Below are 17,530 nucleotides of genomic sequence, written 5' to 3'. Positions count from 1 at the left end.
GAGTCCATTTCTCAGAGGTTATGGGGATGCTTTTATTAGTATTTTTTCATTTACATGAGGAAAAACTTCTTCCTAGAAAAATTAGGAAATAAAGATAAGCACATAGTTGAAACCGAAAAACCATCCATGATCCAGCCAGTATTGTTAATACATAACTAATGTTAACATTTTGATGAGTATCTCAGCTTTTCAACCTGAAAGGACATAGCATCTCTTCCAACCCCATCATGTACATGACATAGATTATGTGTTCAATAAATAGTAATAGGATTCTACTTGATATTTTCTTTGAGTGGCTTGAAGTGTTGTGCTGAAATTTTTAATTCTAATTGTCTAAACTTTCAATATAAAAGAATAAACAGCAGTTGCCTTCTCTGTAGCTCTGTGGTAGCTCGTTAAAGCCATGTTGCTGTGGGTGGTACGACATGCAGAACTTTCATAGGAAAATGATATTGTTTCTCAAAAAATCTCATGACCTGTGCTATCCTTGTGGTCATCGAGGATGGGGCATGTGGGTGACTCATAGATCAGGCCCCAGGGTGAGTTTGGCAAAGGCCTCCTTCATCTCTGCCTTGCCAATGTCACCTGAAGGAAATCTGTCCTGGTTTTTGTTTGGCTGTAGTATTGACATTTCATTTGTCATACCTTTACCTAGTAGAAATTAGAAATGCCTTTCTCCAAGACATTTCATCAAAGAATGTCTGCTTCATTGATGCTATGTATACTGAGGAAATATGTGATCTAAATAACAATTCAGTTTATGTATTTTTCCTATTTAGGCGGCAATAAGGAAAGAACTAAATGAATTTAAAAGTACAGAAATGGAAGTTCATGAAGAGAGTCGACAGTTTACCAGGTAGGTAAACAAAATGCAGTTGAGCAAATTAAAAATGAGTAAGGTGGTAAACTTATGTTACATGTATTTCATCACAATTAAAAATTTTTTAAAAATATAGTTTAGGGGCTTCCCTGGTGGCGCAGTGGTTGAGAGTCCGCCTGCCGATGCAGGGGACGCGGGTTTGTGCCCCGGTCCGGGAAGATCCCACATGCCGCGGAGCGGTTGGGCCCGTGAGCCATGGCCGCTGAACCTGCGCGTCCGGAGCCTGTGATCCGCAACGGGAGAGGCCACAACAGTGAGAGGCCTGCGTACCGCAAAAAAAAAAAAAAAAAAAAAATATATATATATATATAGTTTAACACAACACCCACTATCTAGTGAACATTTCTAAAATTAAGTCTTTTTTTTTCTTTCAAAGAAGTCTGAATCATTCCAAAGGGCTATGTTTTCCTTTCTTTCTTAGTTTTATTTTCTGGCCCCAAAACAAGTATCAGCGTCATTTATTCTGCTCTTGAAGAGACTCAGTTGAAGTTTTATACCCAGAACAGATGCTGGTGAGAGCCAGTTTGGGCACATATGTGTCTGCTTTGAACTCACGTGACTTAGAGAGGGTAGAAACTCAATTTTTAGAAGACGTAGCTTAGAAAGGAATTCGATGTTTACTGCTGCCACAGAAGATCACTATACTCCTACCATTTTTCCTCCCAACACACTTCAGTTTCACAAGCTGCTAAAACCAGAAGGGACCCGAATGATCATGTAGTCTGATCCCCCTACTTCACAGGTGTTCTGTTTATTTCTCTCGTGGGTTTACGTGCTTTGCTACATGTAACAGGTACTATGTAAGATTTTTCAAAGAATTTGCATGCGAATCAAATCTTTGAAACTTGAATTGCTAAAAAACATACGAGGACAGATGATTACGTGAAGAATACCATGGTAGGTCTTTCTGGAAAGCAGATACTGATCCCAAGACTAGAAACAGCCTCTGTAGGGCAGCCATACATCGTGGTACGACAGCATCTGCAGTGGTTCCTGTTGGTGGTGGTGTTCCCTGCTGGGGAGCGTGTCCCATGATAAGGGCAGCGGTGATGTATCTTCATAATTTAATAGCAAATCCCTTCCCTGAGGCTTATGGGGGCCTGCTTGCTCCATAGCTATTGGTCCTATAATAATGTCTGGCATGTAGAAGAAATTCCCCTTTCTCCTAGGGATAGTTCTTCCTTATTTGTTTTGTTTTCTCCTGTATCATATTTATTTGCAAATGCATGTAGGCCTTTTAGATGTCCTGAATATATAGACTTTTTCTCTATTTGAGTGCTTTATCCTATGATAATCTACTCTTGGACCCATCACCTTCCCATATCAAGCAGACCTATTTGTCCTCTCCTTTTCTCCCTTCCACTTCTGGGGTCAGGAAGAGTTCATGCTAATATCTGACACTGTGGTCACACTTCTCCAGTTAAGTTGATCATCATAAGGCAGCTGGATATTTATGGTGACATTGAGCTGGGTGGGACCTCCAGGAAACTGGGGAGATGCCATGTGTTTGTGTCGCTGAGTCCTCACCCTGAGAGTCCTGAGATGTAGTGACTGCACGCAACCCAGTTTTTGACATTTAGGATAGTTTTACATCTGTATAGTTTTCCTAGGAATTGTAGTAACTGATTAACTCATTTTCATTTGATAGCATTGTATGAAGAATAAATTACAATAGAAATAATCAAATTTTTTAAATGCACTTATACGAAAGTTCTCATTTTATGAAAATTAAACATTTATACTCACATAGGTCCTTCTTCTTCTGTTGTACACTGTGACCAAGTAAAAAAAGTAGGATGTAGGGAGAAATGAAGTTCATTTCTTTTTTATCTATGTATTCTTATGTATACAAATAATATATTCTAATTAAGCATTCAAACATCACAAAAATCTATCAAGGAAAAATGAAACCTTCCTTCACTCCTTCCCCAAATTCATCCCCATTCTCACAGGAACCACTGGTAAAAGTTTGGTGTAGATCTTTGTAGAGACCTTTCTGTACATTCACAAACATGTATATATATATGTGATATATGTGTAGGTACTTAAATGCATTTCTGTACCCCTCTCAGTTATACACAAAGACAGCATCTAGAAAATCTGTCCATGTTAGCATATTTCATTCATTTGAATGACTCTATGGCATTTCATAGATAATACAGTATGCTGTAAGTTGTTGAACAGTTATTCTATTGATGGATGTTTATGAAAATTTCATTTTTCCATTATTTAAACAATGCTACCTTGACTTTCTTTGTAAATACACTCTTTTGCATACATGCCAATATTTCTGTAGTATACGAGTATTTGCTGTATCCACTAAACATATATTTTCTAACATTTTGAGAGATTACTATTCTCTTGTCTTTCCAAAGGACACAGTTTTCATTGCGACCCCCAGTTTATGAACATGACTGGTCTACTCACCTTCATCAGTATTTTGGGGTGGTGGGGGTTCTAAAGAATGAACAGTAATATCCTATTTCATTGATTTCTGTAAGATTAGGCATTTTTACATATTTTTATTGATTTTTTTTCTAATTTGCTGTGCTTTGACCAGTTCTCTTTGGAGTTGTTTGTATTTTTCATATGGATTAGTAAAACTTCCTTAAATATTGTGGCTATCGGCCCTTTGTTACATGTGTCACAATACTTTGCCCCAATCTGTAGTTAATGTTTTAACTCTTTTTATGGTCTTTTGTTTAAATTTTTGCATATTCAAATTTGTGTATATTGTTATGGTTTAGTTCATTATTTTGTGTCTTATGGAGGATGGCCAAGATTATAAAACTCATCTTTGATTTTTATATGTGCTTTTTTTTAATACTTAAATCTTTCATTCATCGGGCATTTATTTGTATGTATGATTCAAAGGAGTAAACTAACTTTACTGTGTTCTATTTTTGTTGTTGTTGTTGACTTTCTTTGTTCTAAATCAATAATCAATTGTCCCTATGCCATTTGTTTCCCCCTTTATGTGAAATTCTTCTTTATTAAAAGAAGACCGTTAAGGATCAATTTCCAGATTCTGTACTGGGTTCTAATGAGCTGTTGTCTGTCCTGGCACTGTGTCACACAGTTTAATTAGAATAGATTTGTAGTATATTTTTAAATCTGATGGAGTCTTTTTCACCTTTAAAATTCTATTGGCTATTTTTCTGTATTTATTCATCTATAGAAATTTGGAGTGTTTGTGTGTGCCGTAAAATAGTCAATTGTTATCTTCATTGTTTAAGCAAATATTAATAGATGCAAACAGGGATGACTGCATTTCAAGAGAAAATCATAGGCTTTTTTTTTTTTTAACAGCTGATACAAAGGTAAGCTTTAAAAGTTTTCCCAAAAATGTATTGGTTAACACTCTTAAAAATGTCTTTTAAAGACACTGGTGGAGGAAGGGGTGAATTAGGTGAAGGGGATTAAGAGGTACAAACTTCCAGTTATAAAATAAATAAGCCATGAGAGTGTAATATACAGCATGGGGAATATAGTCAGTAATATTGTAATAACTTTGTATGGTGACAGATGGTAACAGACTTATCATGGTGATCACTTCATAATGTATAAAAATACTGAATCACTATGTTGTATTTCTGAAACAAATATAATATTATAAGTCAATTATAGTTCAATTTTTTAGAAAATTAAATTTCTGGATAAGGAAAAATTAAATATTCATATCACTAAGACAAATATTCCTTGCTTAAGTATTCTTTAAAACTTGGCAGTAAAGCAAATGTCTCCTGTGATTTTTCCATCAATGTATATTACATCATTAGAATTGTATTCCAGTAGAGAAATATTTAGGCTCTGAGACATAAAAATAATACTTATGATTTTTTAAGTTGTTTTCAGTATTTCTTTTAAAAGGTGAAAGGTTTGGTAAATACTGCTTAGTCTTATCAAAATAATACAAACATATGATAATGTTTTACATTTAGAAAATTGCTCATGTAGGAGATGGTGGTGCCTTTAGTCTCAGCCACCCTTGGAAGGAATAAACATGCCATGGATCATGACCTGGCCATTTAAATGCAACCCAGATAGAGAGCAGCTCACTTATTAGCCTTTCTCATTAGTGCCAGATGTTATCTCCTTATATCAAGTAAGCCTTCCCTTCAAAATCAAAACCTATTAACTGCCTGTGATTTAGAGTGGTTCATAAAAGGGTTGAGACAGCCCTGCTTCTTCTGCCCAGGCACCTCTTCATCCAGTGATGATCTCCCACACAGTGATGTATCAGTCAACACTGGGAGGATGCATTCCTATACACAGCTTCCTTTGCTTCTGTATCTCTGCAGAGAGTCACAAAAAGCTGGTAACACTGGTTGCCTCTGGGAGGGAAATCAGATGACTGGGGCAGGCATGGTGGGGGAGACTTCACTATTCACCCTTACGAACCTTTTGAATTTTTGAAACATAAGAATTTATTACCTAGTCAAGAAAAAAATATTTAAGAGAAAAAAATGAAGGATCTATTTCCGAAGTCCTCTTTCTGTAAATGAGGAGTCCATCATGGTGGCTTTTCATGAAGAGTGTGCTGGCAGTAATACTGTGGTATTACTGCTGTTCCTGTACCGAGAAGACACCTCTGAAAACTCCATCCTGGAGTACGTTCTCTGCATGTTTGACCTGAAGAGGGATTGTAGCGATCCACTCTTTCATCTAATTCCCCCAGTTTCTCCAGATGGCTCTTGGAATTGGAATGCATTCTAGGGTCATGTGAGAAACATGAGGATAAGTGGTCCCCATAAGAATTCATCCTTTGGCCTGCAAGGTACCAGGATTTAACCTCTGTTTTTTAGAACACTTGCTGCCTGTCTAGACACATACTGTTTTTTTCTCCCCCTCAGCAGCTGCCCACCCAGCCTACTGTTCAAAACCCAGAAGACCGTTTGAAGGGCACTGTACTATTAAATGGGGCCATTGCATTCTGGAAACAGATCACCATGGCAAAGAAAACCCACTTCCCTTTCCATAGTAAATGGGATTTCTACAATTTAAAATAATTATCTAAATTATAAAGACATGTAAGTTGTTTGAAAAAATTTACGTAAAAACTAAACTTTAAAATGGTTACAGCTGAATGGTAGGATCTATGGTTAGTTATAACCTTTGGATATTTTCTGATTTCCAAATTTTTTTAAATGTCAACATGTATCAGATTTATAATCAAGAGAGAATATTGCTTTTAAAAACAGACTTTGAATTTTGTAAATAACATTTTTAGAGTATGCAAAGTAGCATTTTCATATATATAATTTTATTAGCTTTTAAATTGTTTGCTTATTATATTAAGCAAAGGATCATTAAATTGACAACTCTTAGAGTCAGAACGGACCTCAAGAGATTATTGGCATAATGTTAAGTGGAAAAATCCAGATACTGACTAAAGGGGTGTGTGTGTGTGTGTGTGTGTGTGTGTGTGTGTGTGTGTGTGTGTGTGTGTGTGTGTGTGTGTGTGTGTGTGTATGTATGTATGTATGTATACGTATATATATGGCAGTGGTTTGTTTTATTTTAAAATTCAGATGCATAGAAGAAAAATAAGAAACAATGCTAAAACACTCAGGCTTAAAAAAGAATGAAATATTGCCACTTGTAGCAACATGGATGGACCTACAGAATATCATACTAAGCAAAGTAAATCAGAGAAAGACACATATTATACGATATCACTTAGGTATGGAATCTAAAAAATAATACACCTGAATCTATATACAAAACAGAAACAGACTCACAGACATAGGAAATAAACTTATGGTTACCAAAGGGAAAACGGAGGGTTGGGAGGGATAAATTAGGAGTATGGGATTAACAGATACAAACTACTATACATAAAATACATAAGCAACAAGGATTTACTGTATAACATGCAGAACTATATTCAATATCTTGTAATAACCTGTAATGGCAAATAATCTGAATATATATATATATAAAACTGAATCACTTTGCTATATACCTGAAACTCCAACAATATTATAAATCAACGGTACTTCAATGTATATAAAGAAATAAATAAATGCAAATAATGCCAAACCTTATAAAAAAAACTCTTAATGATTTGTTATAGAGAGAGCCTATAGGTGTTTTCTTTCCTTTTCTCTACCTTTCAAATTTCCTAATGTAGCTATGTTGAGGGGTGTGTGTGTGTGTGTGTGTGTGTGTGTGTGTGTGTATTTAAAGAAATTTTCTCATTCTGTGCCACCTTAAGTTATTACTATCCAATGTGGATTTACAGATAAATTAAACCACTCTTTTGAGCTTCTAGATAGGTTTATCAAAATGTGACATGGCAAGAACTACACCTGTGACCTCAATAAACATTAATTCAGGGCCCCTCTACAGAGAAATGAGAAGGCTGCTTCTGCATACTCATTTCTCTCTTGGGTGCTCCATTTATTTAATACCTGGACAGAAACTAAAAAGAATTGCAAAATGCTGCTGCGACCACCAGAGTTGCAAGCATGGTTGCCTATTCAGACTAACAAAATCCCATCCAGCATGTCATCTGACTCCGGTTGAACAAGGAACAGTGGTTTAGGAGAGTTTCCTAATTTGTTTAACATAAGTGTATGTGCCGTGACCATTAACCCCTTTTAAATAAAGGGAAAATGAATTATTCAGGATTTCTGTATATATCAATTAGGAAATTATAGGAAAGTAATATTTTACACTTTGTGAGTAATTTCATATTTTATATTATCTGAATGAATTTATAGGAAGGTGAGGACATTTTTATATATTAATTTGTAGAGGAACTGTTATGGAAAATAACTATCTTTACCTGAATTCCATGACTTAAAATTAGCTTTTTCCTCCTATTCACTCCCTCTCAACAGTATGAAAATAAGAAAGGTTTATTGCAGTTTTAACAAGAAGAAGAAAATATAGATAACTTCAAATTTGAGTTGCAGGAAAGTTCTGAAGAAAGGGTGGACAAAAAGCTTAAGTATCCTGAGAGCACAGTAAACCTATTTATTGCTTCATCAACTTGAATCCTAAAGCCAAAACTGTCATTCTGTTAGATAGGCAAACTTCCCCCGAGGTAAAGCTGAACTTCATGTACCTTACAATGAACGCAAACCACTGAGTAGTACCAAACTTAAGAATAATTTGCATTTTTAGGACCTCTAACCATAAAATTTAAGAGTTGATTTTGAAGATAAGATGCCTAATTTAAATAGGATATAAATGTCCTTTTCTGATTGGATAGTGCAAGAAAATATACGGGTTTTTTGACCAGATCTGGGCAGTGCATACGAAGAGAGGTTACATTTATTTATTTATTTTAATTTTGGCTGCACTGTCTTAGTTGCGGCACACGGGATCTTCACTGCGGCATGTGGGATCATTTAGTTGCAGTGTGCCAACTTCTTAGTTGCGGCATGCGGGCTTCTCAGTTGCGGCAAGCGGGATCTACTTCCCTGACCAGGGATCGAACCTGGGCCTCCTGCATTGGGAGCGCAGAGTCTTACCCACTGGACCACCAGGGAAGTCCTGAGGTAGCACTTCTGACCCCCTGCAGCTTTGTACGCATATTATTGCAGTCACAGTATTGGTTAGTCATCATCTTTTCTTCACCAACGTAGAAGCTGTGCTGATGATGGCCTGACCTTCCAACAAAATCCAGTCTGTGAACTCTTTCTCTAATGGATCCATGGGCAAATAGTAGCAAATTGTAGTGTCCTGCTAATTTTTGGAAATTAAAAGCAGGACACTTTCCAGGAAAATGCTTCGCTTTAAAAGGTTCTAAATCTCTCCTGGTCCATTGGCTACTATGTTGCCCAATCTGATTTTTTTTTTTTTTTTTTTGCGGTTGGTGGGCCTCTCACTGTTGTGGCCTCTCCCGTTGTGGAGCACAGGCTCCGGACGCGCAGGCTCAGCGGCCATGGCTCACGGGCCCAGCCGCTCCGCGGCATGTGGGATCTTCCCGGACTGGGGCACGAACCCACGTCCCCGGCATCGGCAGGCGGACTCTCAACCGCCGCGCCACCAGGGAAGCCCAAGCAGCATCTTTTGTAGAGGGGCTGTCTCTGCTTTCCCACGTGACGTTTATAATGGTATTCTGTTCTGACAGTAACTTAGAACAGTAATTCAGTTGGGGATGCTAGAGCTGCCTTTGATCATAAACATTGCTGTAACTTATTCATTTCACTGAATGCGGAGTTGTGTTTCTCTACTGTCTCACAGAGTTTCTGTTTCATATTTCAGGTTTCATCGTCCATAATGAAGTGCGGGACTCTTTGGAAACAGACTGATCATCTTTGGGGGAATCCTCGCTTCCTGAAAACCTGATATTGCACTGGGATTTGAATGTGTGTGTTTCCGTTTAACTTGTGGTGAAGGAAGCGTGTGGAACGTGCTCCCCACCTATACAGCCCGGATAGGCCAACAAGCAAAGGGAAGGGTGCAGCGACTCTGCTGTCCAGCATGTGGATTGATGGTAAGGGGATACCATGGTTACACCACTTATTCTTCATCAGGAGTTTTAATCAAAGAAGATGAGCAGAAGACAATCGCTGGCCAGAAAGCCACATTTAAGAGTGCAAGTTAAAGAAGAATGGGGAATGGAATTTCTGAGCACTGGAGAGGAGTGGGGGGTTGAAAATCAGAAAGCAAGAGAAGTACTTCATTATGTTAATGAAAAGAAGAAATGGAAGCATAAAGGTATTTTCAAAGTAGGCTTATGGTAGTTGAGAACTTATTAAGGGATTTGGGAGTTTAATCACCCAAGGTGGATTTCCTAAAGACCTGACCCTAGAAGAATATTCTTGTTTCATCATTATATTGGTACAGTGTCGTACCATTATTTTTTTGTTGTGCCAGTGAATTCAGTTGCCAGAAATAAGTCTGAGTGTTTTCATGTATCTTTTTCTTAAATGCGAGAGGCTTTTACTGACTCTTAATAAGCATGCTTACCCAAATTTTGTTGCATGCTTTAAGTAGCATAGCTAGACATACTTTACATTTTTTTTTTAATACTCCTTACCTAATGTACCAACCTTCCACGAAGATTATAGGACTGGGAATAAAGTCAGACGTAATTATTCGACCGTATAAATCTGTAGCAGGCTTTAGAAATAAATCTTTTGGTCTTTCCCTAGCTTGATTATCTCCAATGTTGAAACCATCGTACTTGATCTGAAGAAGATAATATCGACAATCATGGCACCTTTTTAAAAAGCCTGAATCCAAAGTTAAAACTTAAGCGAAATGCAAGTTTTCTGCCAGCAGTTAGCTCTGAATAGGAATGAAAAGAACTACTTATTTTCCATGCTGCATTAAGTTGGATTGCTGCTATTAAAAAAATAAAGCACATGGATTAAAAAAATACTCACCCAAAGACTTAAAAGAACATAAAATTTCTGCTAAGTTGTAAGTGAGGAGAACCTCATTTGATATTTTAAGAGTCTGCAGATTGCATCCATAAATATAGCATTGACTTTCAGTGCAAAATAATCAGTGAGATTAAATTTATGGAAGATTTCCCTATGAGCCTACAGTCAATATCGTTTACATTAAGAAGTCCTCTATTGTCATCTTACTGTTTTCCATGGAGTCACAGGCATAGTATGGCTTCTGCTCCCAAGTACAAATGACCATATGTAAATACCACCTTGCATTTCATTGTTCTTTCATGATTGTTTTGTGCCCCTTTTATTAAAAACACATGAGATGTATAACAACAAGACAAGACCTAGATAGACTTTATTTTATTCTCAGAGTTTGGACTAGGATTTTCTGAAATGATCCTGGTGCATTATATGGAAAACTCTAATTTTCTATTTCAACCAAAAGGCAAACATTTAATCTGGTGGACAAATTTGGATCCTGCCATTCATTTACATTTTAAAGAACCACTTAAAATTGGATGATTTTGCTTCAAAAATAAAAAAAAATTTAGTCCTGCTTAGCCTATTACAAAAAGCCAGGACCGTTTTATAACTAAGAAAAGTAGCCAGCGTTGCTGACACCTCTTGCTGTACTCAGCTATATGCGTTAATAAAATAAACCTAGAATTCTACACTATTGTCATGTCCTTGATAGAGTAAGACGTATTTTTGTTTTGAAAAACTTTTTCTGCATGCCCAAGTGTCTTTCTCTGGCTGAAGTTTTATCCATTTCATAGTGTTTAAATCCAGCCACAGGTATTAACTAGGTTCCAGTTTTTTGCTGAAGCCATGTTTTTCTTTATGATATTGTTTTATTGTCATTTTAGTGTCTTGGGAAAAATACCAAGGAATGTAGTGTTATTTTAATTTTCTATACTTATAATCTTAGAACATCATTTTAATTTCTAATCACAAGGCCCCTATAAAAATGGTAAATATAAGACATTTATCACTGTTTTATCACTCAAGATACATGTCATAGAAAGTCTCTATTTGGTTGATAAAAGGAACCATTTTTTTCCCACTAGCAGTACATGTGATACAGTTTTTTTATTCCCTACACTGAGATGCACTCGGTACAAAAGTGAAACTCTGGTCCCTCAATATATTGTTTTCCTTGTATGATATGTCAGATTTATGAACTACCCATACTTTTTCTTCTAATGATTGACATGTTTAGGGAAAAGTTTAAAAGTCAAAAAAATTAACCAATACTAGTTTAATTTTTAAGAATTGGAACCACAAATTATTTCATTAGAATGACCCTTTAAATAAAAAGCTATGGAAAGAATGGAAGGATTATGAGCTAAGCTATATTTTGCAGAATGAAGCTCTATTTTAATAGATAATTTTACTTTTTTTTAGTGTCTTTCTTGGACTATAATTGCTTTACCATGTTGTGTTAGTTTCTGCTGTATAACAAACAAAATGAATCAGCTATACGTATCCATACATCCCCATATCCCCAGTAGCTAATTTTAAAAGGCAGAAACACTGCATATCCATCTCAGCAGCCCATCTTGCCTGGCAGCCCTAAAAGGATACAAAGATGTGGACCACCCTCCATAGAATTATGTATCCGCCTAATGCCAGCATTTCTGCAAGCCAACCGATAAGCTACGGTTCTATAAAAATACATGTTTATGTGAATTGGGTTGTTGTAATACAACACCAGGGTTTTTCCTATTTAAAGTGCAACATTAGGCTGACGTAGAAGAAGTGAGTGGTTTTCCTGGGTCCCTAAGATGTGATTAAGGAAGAGAACAAATCCATCTCCAGAAAGGTCACAGGCAGGAAAAAACTAGACAGACTGTAAAAACCAAAGTGACCATTTCCATCTTTTTTAAAATGGAGAAAAGGAACAGTAACAGTAAGGTAGTAAGAAGATGCCATTAGCTTTATCAGCATCTTCATGGTCATTACCAATTAGGCTGACAAAACTAGTTCTCCAGTGATTAGTGTTAATTTTTGGCAGCCCTGCCTGATAATTTCCTATGGTGTGAAATGTCTAGCATTTTCTTTTTGTTCAATATAGTTTACTTTATGATAATTCCTAAAATTATTTAGATGAAATCTATAATATTCAGAGAACTAGTTTGGGTATTTGAACAGCTGTTTTAAATGGAGAAAAAAGCACACTCGTCTATCTGATTTACCCAGAAAAACCGACTTTCTGGTTTCATTTTCATATCCTTTATTAGCATAATGATTGTAATCACTTATCTTTCTCTTATGTTAGTAAATATATTGTTTGTAGAAAGTTCTAAAATGTCAGTGAAAATCTTTTTAAGGAAGTAGAGGAATTGAATACACCCTTGAATAATCATCGAATATTGAAAATGAGAGATAAGTCCTTAAAACCCATAACTCAGGTTTTACAACCTGCAGTTAATTCAGTGCTGCATTGGCACTTAAAAAAAATACAGTAACTTACACTTAAAAGAGAGAAAAATCTGCATTAACATTGCATATCCTAATGTGTACCACATTTTAACACAAATACAGGCATTGTATTTATACTTAATAGAGTCAGACACAACTTTCACAAATTATACTGTATTCACAATAGAAAAAAGCAACCTTGTCTATCACGTAGTAGTATCTCCACATTTAAACAGTGAAAGCTCTTCAAAAATGTCATATTATTTCTTTAATTCGTCCCAGCAGCACATTTCACACAGAGTGAGAAATCATTCTCAGAATAGGTGAGATGGAATCAAGTTAGTACAAGATACATCAATTTATGTCATTTCATCGGTATGGTAGCTTAAACATTCCTAGATCCAATCATATTATTAAGCCTAATCTTACTAGTGAAAGTATATACTTTGAGACAATAATTAATTTCTTCACATTGTTAGAGAATGTTATGAGCACTAAGGAACCACTAAGATGCAATTTATTTACAAAGTTTTCCCTTGGCCACTTGAACTGGCTGATCTTCCACTATTGGGCATTTGAGTATATGTCACATTGTTTTACTTGCCAAAGCAGAATGAAATTTTGGAGCTGAAATATGTCCTAGACAGGAATGCAACAGCAAAAGTAATCATCAAATTAATAGGACCATCTTTCTGAGAGAAAGCACATCTCCAAATAGTTGACAGGCAAGTTTCAAAGAGCAGCATGAGGCATTATTATAATTTGGCAGTGATCAAAGTGTGGTAGGACAAGGGTAGAATACTCCCAACCCATTCTCATTTTCACTTTCCACTTACTTTTTGTAATCATTAAGCTTAAGCTCTTTATGGAAATGCAAACCACCATTAACATTTCTAGAAAACAACTGAAAAAATAGCCCACTTAACGCTTTTTCAAAGACAGGTTTATCCCAAATTAAGAAATCCTATTGTACACGCTGTAAGATTTCTGGCAAAAAGAGAGAATCCTATAGCAGCTATTCCCACCAAAAGCCAACCCTATAGGCAAGGGTCATTTTTAGCTAGGCTAGGATTTACTGCACAGAAAAATGTCATTTAGCTTTTCACATTGCTAGCACAGCTGCGCCTATGAGCAAAGCACTCCATCAGTGTTTCTCAGTGGGGTACTGTTGGCATTTGGAGCTGGGCAATTCTTTTTGTACAGAAATGTCCCACACATTGCAAAATGTTTACTCTCCCAGGCCCCTGCTGCCTAAATGCCAGTTGTATGCCCAGCCATTGTAAATACGAAAAGTAAAAAGCGCTCCCCCATGTTCAGATGCCCTCCTGGGAGGGCAGTACCTCCTCCCTTAAATGCCACTGTCTACTGCAATTTGAGGACACAGGAAAAAGTGTCTATCTCAAAACATCATCTTGACTCCCTTGCATTTCTTTGGGCCCTGAGTAGTTTCCTCCCCCATCATCTTTCTAGTCTTTTATTTCTAGCCTTCTGATGCAGCTTTAGTTTACCAGTTCTTCAGGGAGGAGGTTATTGAGTAGCCTAGGCAGTTCCGACAGGCATAGTCGCTTGATTAGTCCCTCTATGTACTTAAAGGGGAGATTTCACATGAAGTACACTTTTTTTGTTTTTGTTTTTTGCCTCACAATTTTACCTCAGAACTACACTGTTGGTCATAATCCTTGTCAGTGTCATGAGGATCATTGCATGGCTTAACCACAAACACGACAGCTAACAATCCACATAAACAAAACTCTTGGTCTATGAAAATCACCATTAGATTTCACCTGGTAAGCTGCATCCCATGAGTTCCCAAACAATTGCCTCTTTATCCTATTAAAGAAGCATTTAATCCACATGCACATGCTTGAATTCCCCCCTGCATAAATATAGCCATGCAGTTCAACTTTTCTTAGATTTGTGAATACTAAATTATGAAGGAAACATGGGTGAGCTGTGGATTGCTTGCATATCGTTCATACTTCGACGATGATCATACACAAAATGAGTTTTACCTAGGTGAAACATTATACTATACTAACAGTACATAAACATACTTATTCCTTTCGTAACTTTTTATCTCCAAAACTGAATGGTAAATATGTCTCGAAATTATTTGTATGTATTGTGGATGGCTAACAGATCGAATGAAGTTAGCCACTATAATTTTTTTCAATACTAAAATTTCTAAATATCTTTTCTGAAGCAGAGCGACTCAGTCAATAAAGGTGATTATATTGTGAATTTTTAGATGGTGCTTAAGAATTCTTGTGAAATACTTTTTTTTTTTTTTAAGAATAAATTGAAGGGAGTAAATGAGGCAGAATGCCACTCCACCCTCAGGTCAATTTTGTGGTATGTTAAAATGCCAATGATATTTGTGCCACTTGCCAATTTAGGGGGCTTTTCCCTTACTGGATGTTTTGTTATAGTTTGACTATGTATTACATTGCTTAGAGAACTTCCACAAGAAATCGCCATGGCAATGCTAACTCGCATTCAAAAACAACCTGAAAGAATCTAGGGTCAAACCACTTTCATCTCTAAAAATACAGGCACTAATTTTTATTTTTTAAAATATTTCTTCTGTGGCTTAGAAATGTGCCAATGTGTTCAAAACATTCTGCACCAATTTCACTAGATTTAGTACCTACTAAAAACTCAAACTAGTCATCTTTTTTCTGTGTGACAGTGATTTTTATATAAAGAACTATATGCATTCTTTCGTTATTTCAAGCTTTGGTGGAAGTGATAAGATTGGTAAGCTGTGATCGTTATCAAACTGAATGATTTCTAATTTCCAGTGAGTGATCTAACCCTACATATTACACAGGTATAGTAGTATCTGTGACTATAAATAACTGGAACTGTGTACTGATTACATGACAGTTTCTCTTTTTTGTTGTTGTTCTTAAACCTGTACTGTATTATAGTATGTGGGTATAAATATCTACAAGTATACACACATATGTATATGTAATTCCACTATTGTAACCTGAAAGACTATGTATTATCTTTTTTATTCCGTATTGGTGTTTGTGTTATTTAAAAAGCAAAATTATGCTCTATGTAGTTGTATAATATTGTAGGATACTTTGCTGTGCACAATTCCAAGTGCCTTAGAACATTGTTTAGCTTTCTTAAGTATATATAAATGCATATATGTATAAAATTGGGAAAAGTTACCTCAATAAAATCATTGGGAAATTCCCAGCTTCAGTTTGTTCCAGTTTCTATTGTATTCAGACAGTGCTCGCTATTTTTAAATTAACAGCTCACAGAGTCCTCACCTGTAAAGCAAGAATAAGACAGCTTTTCTAATTGCCTGTAATTTCAACTCTTCCTGACTTAAAATTTATTTAAGTCCTCGTGGTTTGTACTTTTTTTTTTTTTTTTTTTTTTGCGGTACGCGGGCCTCTCACTGTTGTGGCCACTCCCGTTGCGGAGCACACGCTCCGGATGCGCAGGCTCAGCGGCCATGGCTTACAGGCCCAGCCGCTCGGCGGCATGTGGGATCTTCCCGGACCGGGGCACGAACCCGCATCACCTGCATCGGCAGGCGGACTCTCAACCACTGCGCCACCAGGGAAGCCCGGTTTGTAGTTTTAATTTAAAATATCCGTCTAAAGAATTACTGCTTTAAACAGCAATTTACAGTTTATTTTTAAAACTTCCTGTCTTTTTATATCTGAGGAGATTTGCTATTGCTGTTTTCATTCACATTATAATGTGTGAAAATAAGATAGTCCCTTTAGAGTTTCTAATATAGAAAATAAACAGACTTCCTCATTATGCCTACTATTTAATGTATTACAAACAAGGAGAGAGCTTGGGAACATATTTTGACCAGAAAAGGAATTGCAATATACTTTTCATGTTTTTCAGCAGTGGTTACAAATTGCACATGAGCCTCCCTCAACTCCAGGACAAGGGCAAAAGTATGAGTGGAAAGTTGAAAAGCAATTTTGTGTACCTTCATCCTGGAGGGAAGACCTGTAAGAGAGAAGATTGGGACCAAAAAGTAGAATAGGCTTGAAAATTGGCCCCAAGTTTGCCCTTAAAAATCAGCAGTACATCTCCAAGGTAGGTGTAGTAGTTCAACAACTACTTTCCACTTCTTCTCACATTCAACCAGGTTCTACATGGAAACATTACTTTCTAAAACCTAATGGAGGTAAGTAATGGACAATTTTTTCATTTTCTACAGTGCTTTGATAGCATCGGATTTATTAAACTTTATTAAATTTGACAAAACTCTTTGTGGGACCTCAACTCAGACATGGCGTGGAGTTGCTGCCACCAGCACTGCTGTCCAGACAACCCAAGTCCTTGTTCGGTTTGTGAGTTTTGAACTCTGTCCTGTAAAAACTGGACACTAATAGTAGAACACATAAAGCTCTAGAGAAAGGTTAAGAATGTAACATTTGTGTAAAGGTTTTCTTGCTCTTTTGCTAAAAGTGGTACCATTTCTAGGTACCAAATTATATCATTCCCTCTGGTTGGAGGGAATGATGTAAACAAAGTTGTAATGTTGGAAGAGTATATACTGTATTTGGGGAAAAATTGGTTTCACTCAATTTGAGGAATAAAAGGAAAGTAGGGGCTTCACTGGTGGCGCAGTGGTTGAGAGTCTGCCTGCCGATGCAGGGGACACGGGTTCGTGCCCTGGTCTGAGAAGATCCCACATGCCGCGGAGTGGCTGAGCCCGTGAGCCAGGGCCGCTGAGCCTGCGCGTCCGGAGCCTGTGCTCCACAATGGGAGAGGCCACAACAGTGAGAGGCCCGTGTACCGCAAAAAAAAAAAAAGGAAAGTAATGTGGAACTGTGGTCTGCGGTGAAACTACAGAAGATATCAAGGGCTATATTAAAGCACC

At 36.8% G+C, this 17,530-nt stretch overlaps 1 protein-coding gene across 4 annotated transcripts in view; it reads left to right on the top strand.

The window, feature by feature from the left end:
* The window catches only part of PHACTR2 (phosphatase and actin regulator 2), a gene marked incomplete at its 3' end in the record, with an annotated part of 129,515 nt that extends 118,933 nt beyond the window's left edge, over positions 1-10,582 (top strand). For 2 of the 4 annotated variants that reach the window (XM_082855609.1, XM_082855607.1), the window contains 2 exons: positions 780-856; positions 9,098-10,582. In XM_082855609.1, coding sequence (XP_082711735.1) covers positions 780-856; positions 9,098-9,113 — 93 coding nt within the window. Of the gene's footprint in view, positions 1-779; positions 861-9,097 lie in introns of those variants that run through there. The other 2 variants (XM_082855608.1, XM_082855610.1) reach the window with 1 other exon arrangement.
* Positions 10,583-17,530: the final 6,948 nt, after the last annotated feature.

This window comes from Leucopleurus acutus, assembly GCF_964270905.1.
Source record: "Leucopleurus acutus genome assembly, chromosome: 15".
Lineage (NCBI taxonomy): Eukaryota > Metazoa > Chordata > Mammalia > Artiodactyla > Delphinidae > Leucopleurus > Leucopleurus acutus.
This window is presented reverse-complemented; position numbering and strand designations above follow the sequence as displayed.